The following is a 16,430-nucleotide window of genomic DNA, read 5'->3' as shown; positions in this document are numbered from 1 at the left end:
GCCATTAGAAATTCCAAAGGATCTCAAACGGACAAAGGAAACTGATATTCCAAGCAGAATAAAATCAATCACGGTGATGCAATACTTTTCCCTGCTGCTACCCAGGAAATCCGCAGTCCCTTCGATAAATTACCAATTCCCTCCCAATACGTTTCACGGCAACTCCCATCAAACACCGTTCCTTTGCCCAAACACAGACACCTCGACGAATACCGGCCACCTACATCCGCCAAACTTTTTCCCGTACCGCTGGTGCGAGGCTTTCGATCAAAGCATTAAACATCAATTATATCATCACTCACTTCCATACTGCTGCGCCAAGAGGGAGGCGAAGACCTGGCCTGGACTGCGAGCGCCTCTACCGGCGGATGAAACGGACGCGGCACCAACGGCGTGACGGGAATTTTCCTCGTCGTCGCTGCTCGACTGGGCACTAGGCCCGTAACCGCGCCTCTCTCGCCATTCCAGGGACCGTTGACGGCGCAGCCCACGGCCCCCATTTCCGTGACCGCGGCCCAGCGTACCCTCACCGTCCATCACTGCAGCATCTGCCAACATAAGGATACACATGAGCGAAATTGCCTGTAACGAAGCGTGCAAATTTGTAGAATATTCAATTCATTGGAATTCGTAGCCGAGTTATACGTACGTAGCGTTCAGATACCGAAAGGGGTAGTAGTTGGGGAAAAATGGGAAACGGTTCTTTGTATCTTTGAACAGGAAGAAACTTTAGGAAAGATAGCAGGATACGATATATAGTAGAATATAAATTGGAAGATAACACTGCGTAGTCAGCGTGTATTTTATTAAATCGTCTTAAAAATAATCGAGAGGTACTTGTACAAATATATTTTCTCTAAAATTCGTCCATTTATTTCCAGAAATCAGTGTACAACGACACAAATATGGCACGCATAATATTTTCCCAACGGTGAAACGAAGAACTGAATTCCATGCATTCCATTCGCCAATAAATAAGAAATGATTTTTCGCAATCACGGAAGGGTTAAACAGAAGAGAAATATAGATGACGCGTAACGTCTGTGGCATTCGCGGCGGCGAATCGAAACCGAAATTTCATAGTCCAAAGAACAGCGAGTGATCTTAAGGTGGTCGATCGAGCTAGCCGGATCGTACCCCGAAGCATCAATCAGCTGTCTCTGTAATCAAGGGAGAGCTACTCGCTACGAGGACGTCTCCATGGGAATTTCGAGAGGTATCCACCACTCAATTATCCGATCCCGTACACATTCAAGCTGCTATCGATCTTAGAAGACCCTGTCCTACGTACAGATGAGATAACCCGAGTAATTAAATATTCTGAACAGGGATTCGTATCACTTCCTTTTTATTAAAGGAGCATCTCGAAAAATTCATCGATAAAAATGATTTGAATTACGTCCAATCGTATCCCCAGCTTTCGTTTGATCATTACACATAGAATATACGTAGGTAATTACCTGTCATTTTTACTTGTTATCTAATTTCACTCGCTACTACCTGTGCTAACTTGCTAACTAACTAACTAAGCTTAGTAAATACAACACTGGTAACAATAGACAAGCCGACACCGAATGAAGGAGGTGTGGGAAAAAATGTTCATGCAACGTATATCCGTCGGTTACACCAGAGGTTTTTACACGGTCCAGAAACCATCGGCTGCCACGTTCGTTTCAATTTCAAACGCTCCGGGTCAACATCTCTGTGGAAGAGCAAATAAATATTCAGGTTCTGGGAGAACGTTGAAAACCACTTGAACCACGTCGATTTCAGCGGCGCTGAGCCGGGAGGATGGGCGAACGAGAGGCAGTGGTGCGAGAACGAGCCGGCCTCGAAATTAAGAGCAACTAAAAATTCCCGTTAGTCGAAAGTTTATCAAAAAAACGCGAACGTGATACTCCGTCTCTGCTGTTCGTTTCGAATGCGTGGCCGTTCGGCAACGAAATATTATATATATATATACGATAGTAAAATAACTTTAAATTACTTTTAACGCACCATCCATGCTATTCTTAGAAATGTGAAAAAAAATTCGTTGGAAAAAGTTAACTGCTCAAGTTAGCAACGTTATGCACACTATAGCATACACGAATATATCGGAATACACGAATTAATCGTTAGTCAGATAATCTATGCACCATACAGGTAAGTAGAATTAACCGTCAGACAATCTGTTAACCGTTGGTCAGACAATTGGCGCACCGTATGAATCAGTAATATTAACAGTTAGTCGGACAATCGGGACAGCGTTTGCGTAAGTGGAATTAATCTTTAGTCAGACGATCGACACGATGTACGTGTGTCAGTAGTATTAATTGCAAGTCAGACAATTAACGTACCATATGCGGTAGTAGAATTAACCATTAGACAGACAATTAAAGCATCGTATACGCCAGTAGAGTTAACCATTAGTCAGACAGTCTCGGTGTCATGTACATAAGTAGAATCAATTGTTGGTCAGACCATCTGTGCGTCATAGGTATATATAGAATTAGCCGCTAGTCAGACAATCGACGCATCAACAAGCGCATATGCTATAATGGATGCAGCTTCGTCATTTTCGTAATAAAAAGGTTAAATTATTTATGAAAAAGAAAGCAATTAGTTTAGGAGATATTTTCTACACGCTGACATATGTATTGTAACATGGACGGTTACCTCGAATAAATCTCAATGGCACGGATAACTTGTCCTCTGGAAACGAGTCCTTATGCATCGCCGGCTACCTCTAACAGCCACTTTTCTCACTTGCCTGAATGCCGGGCTAACAGGTCGCATCCTCTACAGACGAGAGGGTGCTTTACGATGTTTTGTTTCACCGACCCTTCAGACTACTCCTTCTTCGCTCGCGTGTAGGCGCGCCCGGAACGTGGCGGACTTGTCAAACCGTAAGTGAATCGGAAAACTTGGCGTCGAATTAACGAACCCTACTCAACCCCCGCCAGAAACGTACACCTTCATAGCGGGGAAGCTAAAATTTCGTGAGACTCGAAACTCACTTCAATCGAAGTTTGATCGCTGTTGTGGTATTAGTTTGGAATTCGATGTCTGTTGACTTCGGAGAATCGCAAGGCTGGTTTTTAGTTCCAATCGCAGCGTGACACGGAATTGGTTAATTGATTAGATGTTACTAGACATGGCTTCAGTGCCTTTGAGTAATTTTCAATTCCATGGAAATTAGTTTAATTTGAAACGATTGATTTGATTCATCGTAAATGAACTAGATATATCTTTAGTACGATTATTATCTACACTATGAATATTGGTAAACTGATCTCAAATGATTTACAAGTGCATTAAAATGAGTTAACCTCGCAATGACCTTTGACCGACCACGAATAATCCTCAATAATTTCGAAATATCGTAAAAATGGCATTGAAATTATTTTGAATAATTTCCCAGTGCCGATAAAGGAACGCGAGTAGCGGCAAAAATCACGAAACGATTATAGTGGGTCAAAATCTCAAAACCTATTTAAATCGCACAAATTTTGTCCATTCAATATAACAACGAAAAATGACGAGCTGAGAATCGCTACGTGAATAAATTGCGTTTATTTCGATTTTAGAGCAATCTTCGTTTATGGAAAAACACAATGACGATTCTGCATGATGTTACAAAATAAAGCACTTTATGGCACATCATTTACGACCATCGTTCTCTCACTGTTCGTTTCACATATTAAGAACAGCATCCGTCCTTTTAATAGAACACTTTCATAAGGAGCCATAAACGCGGACTACTCAACCGTGTAGGGCACTCTTATTGCTATAACTTATAACACGTGGCATTAACGGCCGATAATATGACAGTCTTGTACAATATAAAAACTTTAACGCGGAATCCTGTCGCGGAGTTGCTGACTATACATAGCGAGCGTATTCTTCCTGCGATGTAAAACGTTAGGCTTTGTATATAAAGAAAAAGAGGACCATCCGTTCTTTTATGAAACGGTCCGCGTGATGCCCCCTTTAACTACTTTCCCATTCTTAGGGAATATCTTCCAGGAAGAGGTTACCTCGTAAGAAGTATGTATTTGATAGATCTTTTACGTTCGTTGCTTTTCCTTGGATCCTAGCGAAACATTCCCGAACTGATAAAAAAATCCGATGAAAAAATTATTTAACATACGCCAAGCGTTTTAAAAGCAGAAGCGAATAGAATTGAATTTACTACCCGATGACATTTCAGGCCCTTCAGCATCCTTGCAATTCATGGTTTTGCAGTTACGTCAAAAGACGATACGCGTTATGTCATAAGGCTTGTTTTAGAAATAGAAAGCTAAATTCTCAGGAAAATTATCAGTATTTTAAATTTAAGGGCACAAAAATTTCCGCTCAGTTTCCCTCGTTGAGTTTATGAAACTACGGATTTATTATGTACTAACCATATGTTATCACACTCATATGACGCTAATATCACGTCGCCGGACTATATAGCGGTAAAAAGAGATCTATACTGGCGTCACGATAATCGCCAAAAACGACCGAATCCTAGACAATGCATGTCTACGGCAAGTTATGAAAGCGACGCGAGATCGTCGTTAAGAAAGTATCGAAAAAGTTGCACGTTCTGGCTGGTCCGTTGCCGTGGAGAACCGGGATAACTTCTTGGCAATAATATACACGTGTGACCCGTCCTGGTAATAAGAATAACTTTTTTCCTAATGCCTGTGCTCGTCTTGACGTCGGATGTGTCCAACGAATCTTCCCTTCTTCCCGGCACAAGGGAGTTTCCTCTCGCGTTCAATTACGATTCTCAAGTTTCGCTCGTGCGTGAAATATGACGCCGCTGCCTCTCGTCGGGCAAACAACGTCGCGATGACTCTAATTTCCTGGACAAAAGTAGGAGTCAGAACCGGAGGCTGGGATTGTTTCAGCCGAGCCGCCCGTTGTCAGGGATTTATTAACCGATGCTGAACTTACGATCCAGGCTCCTCGTCTGACATCTTCGGAAATATATTGGAACAAAACGACTAGCACGATTTTATTACAATTAAAATCGTCGTACTGGATGGAAAATGTCGCTAATCTTCTATACTTTTGCGATATTTGTAACGTGTATTATCAAATAGCAATTCTAGTGTATTTACTTTAGTGAAACATTTTTTGTATAACATCTTTGTAATTGTAAAGAAAATAGGAGATATATCAATTATATAAAGTAATTAATATATCCATTGTAACAAGCAAATCCATTCCTAAAATACATTGTCACGTACCTACCTTCTAACAATGCTTCGTTTCGTGACTTAAGCCACTTGTTAAATAACTACCGTTACTCAAGCCCGCCAGCCAGCTCAAGAATTCTTTAATCGAATTCAAAGAACATCAAGCGAAGTTCCTCTGCGACGATAACGCAAACAAGTTTCCAAGAACGGTGAAAGAACGAGAACAAGTTAAGCGGTCACCGAATTCCACCTCCCTCTCGGCCCCGGTAAACATAAATCAGTCTGCGGGAGCCTCTCAGAGAGAGGTTAAAAAGTCAGGGAGCCACACGAACGCGCGCACACTCGCTCACAGCGGACATACCGTGGAACGTGTGTGCAGAACGTAAAACCGCGAGAAACGTCGCGTCGTAATACCTAGGCTGGAGAATATAGTGGCACTCGGAGTTTCAGGCCACGAATTCAGTCTTAGAGGAGGCACACTATAAAAGGCTTTAAGAGTTTCCCCGTGTTCGCGCGAATTGAGCGGGATTTGCATGGCACTGCTCGTGGCGGGAATTTTGTGTGAAATGTCGACGAGCGACTTTTTAAACGGCACCTAATGAACGCGACAGCCGGCGACATTGTTCAACTGTTCCACGGCCAAGCTGGACGACACGATGGTAAGAAGGGCATCTGAATGCATGAAACATAGGCCGTGGCCCCGGTCGTACCGTCGGATATGGTTCGTGAGACCGACACCGAGAATTTTGCATATTCATCGTGCCTCGTAGACGTGGATCCCCTACGCTCGTCAACAGGAAGGCCACGCTTTGGATCTTAAACGTTCAGACACCGTACCTGCCGCCTTCTATTCGCGTCATCTCGCCATACTGGATAATTATGTCTGTCTGTAATCTTGTCGATGAAGCCCTCGACGTCCTTTTCGGTTCTCCTCCCTGAACGTTCTTCCTTCTCGCCACCTTCGATGACTACGCTCTCCTCGTGAAAATTTGAATAACCGCTAATCACGTCTCTCCGTGGCGAGACACTCTCGGCGTGTATTACGTGCGTCATTAAATTTGCTTTGTAAGCGACACGCGGAATCCACGATTGCCTTTTACATATACCGTGGCACGCGTGACGCCGCCACCATTGCGCATCAAATGCACGTGAGACGCCGCGACGTATTTAGGTTGAACTGTTTCGTTGAACGAAAAGCCGCGTAGCGACGTGACGCGGTTTGAAGTCGGAAGAATCGGAAGGAGAGACCGATTCTTTCCTCGTTAAATAATCTGGCCTATTCGTACTGTCGATCTAATCACGCCACTAAAATCTAAGACAACATCCACTATTTCGCTATGGGCAAGGTCAAATTGCATGACGCGACTCGATCGATGATCGCCCTTTGCCAAAAGGAGGAAGCGAACGGCGATTCGCGGCGGCTGAGAGACGAAGAAAATTACACGAGGCGTAGGACAGGCGGTATTTTGCGGCGCAGAATGTCAATTAAACGGCGTGGCCGATTAACCATAACCGAAACCTCGACAAAGGCCGGAGCATGCACCGTTTCGCACTCCGGTGGGTTCATCACGCGATAATTTATATGGTAATTCCAGGGACGTAATAAGTCCCCCTTGGCAAACTCTGGCTGCCACTACACACGAGGCAACGTACCAGCGCGACGTTCTACTACGCTGACCCCGGACGTTCCATCGGGAGAGGACCGCCTGCCATGTACACATCATTACTAAAAGCGGTCATCGATTCATCGAACCTCCGACCAGCTCGGTTCGCTCGTCTGCTCGTCGATCCTGCTCTCTGTGCCTCTCCTGTAAGCGCGTACACGCGCCTTTATGCGCGATCACAACCTCTCATGTATTCGTGTGTGACTGTATACATAGTCCTGTATGCGCGTCCATTGTCGAATTTTCCCACCAGCCCAGAGATTCTATGTGTTGGATTTAATTAACACCATCTCGTTAACTTTCGTTACGGATCGCCGTGTTCCGATCGGATCCACGGATAAAGATGAATTTAAATATCGGGACCTTTGCCATCGTGATTACATCCTGCCTCTGCAAACTCGTTAGACTATCGTACGCGGTCAGACGTGTTCCAGCTTCTGCTTTATTTTTTCGTTTCGAATTGCATTTTTCTTGATATACGTTTGTGATATTCTCTATAGTTATGTCTAGTAGTAAAAACGTAAAAAATGTACCTTGTAAAATGAAAAAAAAAAGAAGAAAATTTGGAGAGTTTATTTTTAAATCCGTACATTAGCTTTCGTATAATTCCCGTGTGAATAATTTCAGCGGAAAGTGATGGAGTTAAAGTATACTTAAGTTGTCAAAAGGGAAAGAAATTGGTTCTAAGCTGTTTCCAACTTTCGACCTGATCTTCTAAGATGTACCCGAGAATAGAAATAGAAAAGTTAGTTGAGATACTTTGAGAAACTATGTGAATTTTATATGTTGTTGTATGAAGTTTATATAAAGCCATTGCACAGCTTCCATTCTTGGGATTAAACACTCTCTTTGATTTATAACATACTAATCGTCGCAGATGAGGAACGGAAGGATAAATCACAGAGATAGCCTAGGAAAGAGCTTGATATTTAGGTATGTTATTAATCTAGTCGATATCAAAGGCCCTTTAAAAATTTCCGAAAGATTCGGAATTATTAAGCAAAATTTTATGTGATTAAGCTTGGTGCACGTTTCGTACAGATAGGATGTCGAATAATTGAAGTTTTTGAACGAAACGATTATCGAACAACCATGACGTGAAATGTATTCCAAAAGTGACTGCACTCAGGGACGATGTTGATTCGCGCGGACGAGAGAGAGAATATTAAAAGCAACGATAATCGATGAGGATGGATGAGGTTATAACGTTACGGTGAAACGATTTACTCATAAATTTTGTTTGCTTCCGTGAGATCGAAAAACCGCGACGCATAGGGGTGAGTCGATGTTACATGAAAAATATATGTACGCCGTGTAATTTTCAAACAAATCGAATACATTGACAATCAACGATCGTACGGATAATGAAAAAATTTTTTCGCTGATTGATTAAAATAAATGTAAACAATAATTCATATTTATCAGAATGAACGAAATTTCAGTTTAATGTATTATATTTTCATCAACACAGGCGTGAATCTCATTTTTGGTCGAACAAACGAACACGTTGCACGGTTTTGCAAATTTTTAATCTTCCGTGACTTTATTATTTTCTAGAAAGATCATAGATATTTTATATTTCTAATTAAATTTACAAGCATACATGGCGCGATATTCGGTGTCCGGTATGTAACTGAACAATAAACACTTCAAGAAATTGAAGAACATACTTCTGTTATCGTATTTTTTCATATAAAAATTTCAGTCGCTTTTAAAAAAATATTTACATGAAAAGCTTGTTTGCATAGTACTTCAGATATGGTATTTGCATCCATTTAGATTCCAATTCGATGTTTCATTTGTTTTTACTCAACTCAAAAAAGTATCTGCATGTAAAACAAACAATTTGCAACAATTGTACTGTTCATGAAAATTCAGGTACTCTCCTAAGTTGTAATAGAGTTTTAAATAGTTGCAATGTTTTCTGTCCAGTCAACTACAAAGGATATGCATTTTTTAACGACTTTACTAAAGAACAAAATTTCAAATTTCACTAAAATTCATTCTGATAAGTTCGTTCCCTGTATTTGCAGAAATGTACGAATATTACATATGAATGTTTATACCGTTTCATTTAGTAACTTACATAATAAAAACATCAGATGTAAAATAATATCTACGAATATCCTATGTTCGCTTGTTTATGAACAATAATCAATTAACTATAACTATAATGGCAAAATTAATATTTCTTGTTCTAACAGTAACAAATAAATAAGATTTGATTAACGATGATTTGGATTTCCCATTGCTTCTTTGACGATATCACATCGAATGGAAACTTTACGCCAATTGATGAAAGGAAAACAAAAGGAACGAAGAAATTACCGTTTAATTGATTACAGAGAAGAATTTCCACATTCGCCCGTCTGCACAGGTTAAAGCACCAGTTGATTGAAGACAAACGGAACCATTGCTGGATCTTTCAAAAGCGACTCGAATGAGATCAAGAAAGAGAGGACGTAGCTCTAACTGCAGTGATTGCGAACTCGATTGCAACGTCTATTTCTAGGTTCGAAAATGCTCCAGTCTGTCTCGTGAGATTATCAATGTGGATTTTTTTGGTTAATTTTATAAAATATTATACTTCATTACTACTCTCTTGTTTAATTCGAAATTTCTTGGATTAAATAGTCGTGCGTGTCTTTCAACTATTAAAGTTACTGTTATTCGTCATCGTTCAAAGTCATTATTAAATCTTCGTCTATTAAATTTCTTGAAGTTTATTAGTTCAATAAATTGGAATAATTCGAAGGCTGATATCGAGAAAGAAAGCTTTTAATTTCATGACGCGAATGGTGACACCGCTATTGAACCGTTTCTTCCCCTTTTATGGCTTTGAGCTTCATGAACAATTCCACCGATGTTTCCTCCAATAAAGGAAAATGATACTTCGACCTTCCCTTTTCTCCCAATTTCGACAGTAATTCCGGAGAATGTGATAAATTTCTTAGACTCGTGTCAGATGGTAAACACTTGACCATAGCTTCTAATTAGTTCCACTTTCGATTGAAAATACAGTTTAAAGGAGGAAGTTCCTTTTGTAAAATATTTTTATAAAAAAAAAGATAAAGGGGGTGTTTAGTTAATAAAAAATTGTCACTTTATACGATCAAAAATTGTCACTTCGAAGTTGCGTTGTTTAAAATTCATATCGTATACATATATTTTATGTACGAAACATTCAAAATATTCGATATGCTCTTTATAGAATGACAATTTTTGATCCCTGAAAAAAAAAAAGCAGAATAGTTATTTTCTCTCGTAAATTTGAAATCCGTCAGGAATAATAAAGCGTGCACGGTGAATCGTTCTGTTACTCTAAACTTAATTATCTGAGAAACGAGTTGTGTGGAAAATAATACAAATATAAATTTAAAATGTTTCGCAGTCTTCGAGTTCCAGCGTTGAAACTCTATTTTTTATATTTTGAAAGTTAGCAGACAAAACAAATCTTCTTCCAAATTACTTATTATTCAATAAGGAATTCAGTCACATTAAAAAGAAACACCGTGTGCTTCTATGAAAAAAACGCAACCTTCCTTAAACAATTCATCGTCTTCCCCTCATATTTTTCCGATTATTCAAAAAAGATTCGCGATACGACCCAATCCCGAGGACAATGTTGCGCACTAAAGCAACCACAATTAACAACTAAATCATTCAAGCACTGTGTAATGAGACAGAGCACGAAACGCGCTATTAAGCAGAGACAAAGACACATTTGAAGGGGGTAGCTTCCGACAGACGATCGCTTCGATCACGTTGGAAGGAAGCCCGGTATACACGTTAGAGGTTCCAGCTGTCGGTGGTGTATCGCGGTCACGGTAATCTACGAGGCAGTTTCGTCTTCATTTGCCAAATGGTCGGTAAATCCGCGTGTCACACACTGCCACGTGATGGAGGGAGAGAAGGCAGTTCGGCATCGCGTTAAGGCGAAACTTAACTGCGATGTAAACTCACTTTGGCCGCCGCTAGACCGCCATTCCTAACCAATACCGAGCCGTTGCGGCCATTCAACGACTCTCCCGTTGAGATTACGTAGCGTAGCCCTTGATCTGTTCCTACCGAGTTCCAGGCAAAACGGATTTGTTTTACTGCTGTCTTTGTGTAAACGTTCGCTCATGGCGTTGCTGGACTTGTATTGTTATTACGGTACTTCGTGAAGTTCACGAACTTGATCTGCCAGTAGTTTTGTGGAGAAGTAAACTTGAACGTGTTCTTACTTTGGTATATGTAGAACAAATAGTTAGAGAATTATCGATTGTTGCATCGATGAACGTCTCGTTAAGGGTAGAGGAGTATAGCAGATTTATGATACGATAAAAGCATTTGCTATTTTTGGAAATTTGAATTTCGAGACACGTGGCAACTTAATTCCATATAATTGGAAAACAAAATGAAATTTTAAAAGTAGGAGTAACTTCCATGTAACATGATGCTTATTATGGCAAATTGGTTTGCCGAAATAGGATTTATTCTATGTATATTTTATGTGCAACACATTCTTCTTGCTAAAAACAAATAGCTTCTATAATCTTCGCGTTATGTTTGTTTGAACCTGTTAACGAAGCTTTTAAGAACCTTTGTCCATACAATACTTTTATACTATTTTTAATCATAAAACACGGTAACAAAGTTCACGTGGAAACTCTGTACGACATTCTCTATGAATGTATAGAAGAAAACGTAGATATACAAAATGTATATTCTAAAGTATACAAAGAACATTTCTGAAAACATTTTCTTTTAGAAAAAAAACATTGTTACGAATAATGTTATTTTATGAGAATCTAAAATAAAAGAGAAATTAAAATAAATAAAAGTACTGTTCAGCAATGACCCTATTGACACGCGCAATGTCGTAAACTTTGACGAATACTGGAATAAAGAATACAAAGAAAAAGATTTTTAACCGAGATTTTAGTCCAAAGCAGTCGTAATTGTATCCTCTTTTAGAGAAATTTATTTAATTTTATGACAGAGCACGTGCCCATACATTCGTTCGTATTCTCCGGAAAAACGAATAAAATCGTTCAGTTGCAAACATCGTAAAAAAATGTAATTTCATCAAACTCACTTGCTGGCGTTCTTAACCATAAAACGAACCGAAAACGCATTCCACGGCACTTCTTTATTAATTTAATGTAATTACGTAACGCATACCACTATTAACTCTAAAGTTCAAAAAATTGTAACTTAAACCACGACACTTAAGGCCACGCGCACTTTTGATGAATTTTTTTCATCGGCGAAGAGCCATCGAGCTCGAGTAATTTAAACTTCAAGAAGCATCGTGCGCGGGTTACCGGAAATGCTCGTTACGCGGCGGCTATCTTGACGACATTGGTGAGAAAACGACTCGAGCAACTGAAGGCTGACCACGCTGACGAAACACGAAAATAAATCGCTAAACTGGAATGAAGCGTTCGACTCATAATCGAAAGAGCAATCGAACAGTCATGGGTTATGAAAACATTTCTAGAGAAACGTTCTAAAATTTACATAATATTGAACTACGAAAAGAGGAAATATTTGATTTAAAAAAGTCGTACGTTCCTAAAAGAAAGAAAGAAAATGTTTGAAAAAAGTTAAAAAATCCTCGTGCTTTTGTTAAAAAGATGAGGGTGGAAAAATGAGCAAAACTTCCAATCTAAGGAGGAACATATTCGATAGATATAGTGAAAAACTTTGAAGCATGTAATAAACTGTATTATATATGGTTTTCGGCTGAACTTTTTCACTTGAAATATTTTTGCTCCATTTAGAATTTCATAAAAATGTTTCGTACAAAAATTGCGATTTTAAATACAACAGACATATTTCATGTGACAGAGTCCGGTGAAATAGTCCGTATATAAAAATTTGAGCACACGTTTCGTCCATTATTTTGTGACTGATTGGCTTCCGTTATAGATGGATTAAAACGCGCCATATTATTTAATAGGAAAAGATAGAAGCCGCAGGTAAAAGTTTTTTCAACGTCGAACGAAATTTGACGGTAAGATGTGTCTAAAGATTTTTACGTTACTTTCGCACATATTAGCTATTATTTTACATCTTTCCTTATGAACAAATTTAAGCATAATATCTAATCGATTCGACACAAACTTATCGAATAAATATTTAATTTATATTGATAAGCTGGATAATATCTAAATATAAGATTAGTTTTAGTCATTGTCCCGAATATCATTTATTATGTGCATATTTAATTATACGATAAATTCAAATCGAATAAATTTTGGTTCGTAATATTTCATTATTAATAACGTGAAATGGGAATTCCACACATATTTGATATATCTCATTTACATTCAAAATAATTCAAAGACTTGAGCCGTAATAATCGGCAAAGTAAGTAAGGTATACTGATGTTTTTCGTTAAAAGGGCTAGATATATATTCCAACTTCGTTCAGACTTGAATTCAAGCAACTATTTTGCTACTTTCAAGTTTCTATCCTTCACATTAGTCGAATAACATTACTCGAAATGGATTAAATCGACTAATCTGAACGAGGCATAAATGCGTCAAAATTTTTAGAAATAACCTTCTCCCATCATATATCATCATACATATATTTACAGTACCAACCTCCCAAAATCCAGCTTTATTAATCACTTAACCAAGACAGTAAACCCACCCTATGTCCGAAATCAAACGTCACCGAATTGCCTGTAGACTATAACACGGCCAATCCGGAGGGGCTATTACCGCTTCGAAACGAGACCCGTAACGATGCTCGTTTCCCAAGACGTGCAAAAACGTCCCCCTCTGCTTGGTGACCGCCTCTTCCGGATCGTATATAATTCCGGCTTTCGTTTCAGCGAGAAAAACCTCTCTTCCTCTTCTCTTTCTCCTTTAACGACGGTCCGAGCCGCGATCTCGTGAAAAGTCGGAGGCGTAGTCCGCGATATAAAGCCCCGTGCTATTCTCTTCCGACTGGTGTCAACTCCCTGACGCGAGAATGCAAAGCAGAACGAACATTAAGTAAAATTCCACCGGGGCGGCGCGACGTTTTACGCGCGGTGCGCCGCATAAAGCCTCTTACGCGCAAGTAAATTGTAAGTCCCTTATAGCCGACTGGTCAACGGCGTAAGCACTTTCGTTCGGGCCGTGGCAAAAACAGCGCCGGGTACGACGTAAGGAGATTAGGGTCGTTATTGCGCGCGCGGGTCCCTCGGCTGTACAGAAGAGAAACTTGCGACGCGGAAAAGTCGTCAGCTACCGTCGCGGTGTTTCCAAAGGTGCGGCGAAACCGCGAAAGTGACAGAAAGCCGGACACAAAAGAACCGTCCCGTATTAAACGGACGAAGTTACACAACCGGCTGAACGGGGTGGCGTAAAAAGCGTGCGATTCACTGTTGGGAGGAAAGCCGGCGATTGTCGAGTCTCGCGTCTCGTTTTCTTTCTCCCTCGGGTCTCAACGATGTCCCGGACGATACTTAACGGAGTACTTGCAACGGGAGATGTAATTGATGGCAATTTGATTGAGCCAAGTCTGGGACGAAGCAGGTATTTTGTACCTGATGCTTTGTACCGTTGTGGATGATTATTGGACTTTAAACGGTTGAGAGGGAAGAAGGGATTGTGTGGAGATTTGTTTCGAGCGACAGAGGATAGGGTTATAGATGCATACGCGTTGGACAACCGGATTTGAAATTGAATTACTAGCGCTATCTATGATTACGTTTCTGTATGTTCTGGAGCGGCTTGAAATTTTATACCGAGTTTGTATACGTTGTATATTTGTCGGAATATTGGAAGGTGTACGTGATATTTGGTTTTGGAATTGTCTTCTTTAAGCTATGTAAGCTTAAGATTCACCGCCATGTAAGATGGATAAAGTATATACTTACAGTGACACGTCAGACTGGTGGTCAGAATCTGCTTGTTGGAGTCCGCGTGCTCGGTAGAGCTGAAAATTAAGAAATCAGAATATGTGAAATATATCCATGGAGCAGATATTATCTTACGTAAGATATTTCTCTACCGTACTTTAAACGCGATATAAGCTATAATACTGTTTCTTTGTGTCTTCACACCTGTTACGATCACCATTCATAAGAGAAGAACATCCTATTCGCGGTTGTATATTCGGCATTCATAATGTCCAAAGGATTAAGTTCAATCCTACCAAATACCGTTAACCCCGACGCAATTAGGTCGACCAATAAGATCTACCAAACCCAAGTTTGCGAATCTACAAATCTCTCTTTCGACCTAGGTAACAAACAGTCCTTGTTAAATTTATACTCGGGCTTAATAAATTTACGAACGGTATCGCGCGGCGGATATCCAACCAGTTGGATATCTGGCCACGGTAGCGCGATGCTCTCTGTTGGCGCTCGGTTAATGAAGAATTAAAGTCGACCTCCGCGTTCCTATTACGGAACGGTATGTTGGAACGATACACGGGTCGAGAGAGAGCCAGGCCGGAGACCCCGTGGATTCCGAGGATCCACGAGCGGTGCATGTTTGATGCCGGAAGTGCTTCGAGGCCCGGGCCTACCATCCTCTGGCTGCGGTTTCCGCAACCTCCGTAGGGTCATTAGCCAACCATTCATTATGCAAGTGCGAGGCAGTATTGCGTCAATATAGGAGGGGGGCGGCAGATTGTTGGCCCAATCGATAACAATGCGCCTGTTTACCGGCCGGATAATCAACAAACGTAGCTTCTGCTACCTGCTACCTCCGAAGACCAAGCAAGTGGGAATTACAATCTGCCTCGTTCCGAATGATATTGCGTCCCGGAAGTGTTGCGTCCTCTGCCACCCTCGTCCTCCTGCTACTCGCGTCTACGTGTACTCGTCAGCATCCCTCTTGATTCTGTCCTCTCCCTGTTGCTATTTACGCGACACAGTAGCTGGAGTAGGTGGAAATTCAGAATGGAAGCCAGAGGGTGTTTTTGGCGATTCACCGTTGATTTTACTGGTGTCAGGGACAGTGGCATTTTGCCCGTGGATTTGGAACTAAATATTTTTGAACGTTGTAGTTTTGCTAATCTATCAAGAGCTAAGCAGTGAAATCCCGCTGTGTATAAAAAAAGAAAGAATTTCTATAGATTGAAGAAAGATAGTTTAACACAGAGTTATAAAATACTTCCATTTCTTTAGACTTTATATTCCTTCCTGCCTTTAAAATACAAGGTAGTTCTGTCATAAAGCTTTGTCTCATATTCTATTACCTCTCGAGATTTAAATAAAAATTGGAATCTTGCTTCAACAATTAATCATATACTGTGTTTCTATCGTCGTGTCATCTACAAAACAGTGGTTTTGTCCATTCCAATTTTCAGGACTCAATAATTTATAGACATAAAAGCTTTCATTCGACCGAAGTAGCACCGAAAACATTAATTCAACGTTAAATACAATACTATACCCAATTTCTTTGAACCTTAATCCCTCTTATACCACAATCCCCCCCTCCCCCCAAAAAACAACAAAGATATTCCGAGTTATCGTAACAATATCGGACACCGTACGTCAATCAGATTTCCCTCTAGTACTCGATACCGCCACACAAACCTTAGTCACGCAACAAAAACATCCAGCAGATTCCTATCGGTTCCTTTCCAATAAAACAGGACT

At 40.3% G+C, this 16,430-nt stretch overlaps 1 protein-coding gene across 5 annotated transcripts in view; it reads right to left on the bottom strand.

The window, feature by feature from the left end:
- The window catches only part of Ten-a (Teneurin-a transmembrane protein), a 697,656-nt gene that overhangs the window by 427,872 nt on the left and 253,354 nt on the right, over positions 1-16,430 (bottom strand). For all 5 annotated transcript variants that reach the window (XM_074111675.1, XM_074111674.1, XM_072006525.1 and 2 more), the window contains exons 3-4: positions 14,697-14,755; positions 303-548 (exon numbers count right to left, since the gene is read on the bottom strand). In XM_074111675.1, coding sequence (XP_073967776.1) covers positions 303-537 — 235 coding nt within the window. In that variant the 5' untranslated portion in view covers positions 538-548; positions 14,697-14,755. The remainder of the gene's footprint in view (positions 1-302; positions 549-14,696; positions 14,756-16,430) is intronic.

This window comes from Bombus fervidus, chromosome 1, assembly GCF_041682495.2.
Source record: "Bombus fervidus isolate BK054 chromosome 1, iyBomFerv1, whole genome shotgun sequence".
In the NCBI taxonomy this organism is placed as follows: Eukaryota; Metazoa; Arthropoda; class Insecta; order Hymenoptera; family Apidae; genus Bombus; species Bombus fervidus.
The sequence above is the reverse complement of the archived record's forward strand: the minus strand, read 5'-3'. Positions and strand labels throughout refer to the sequence as shown.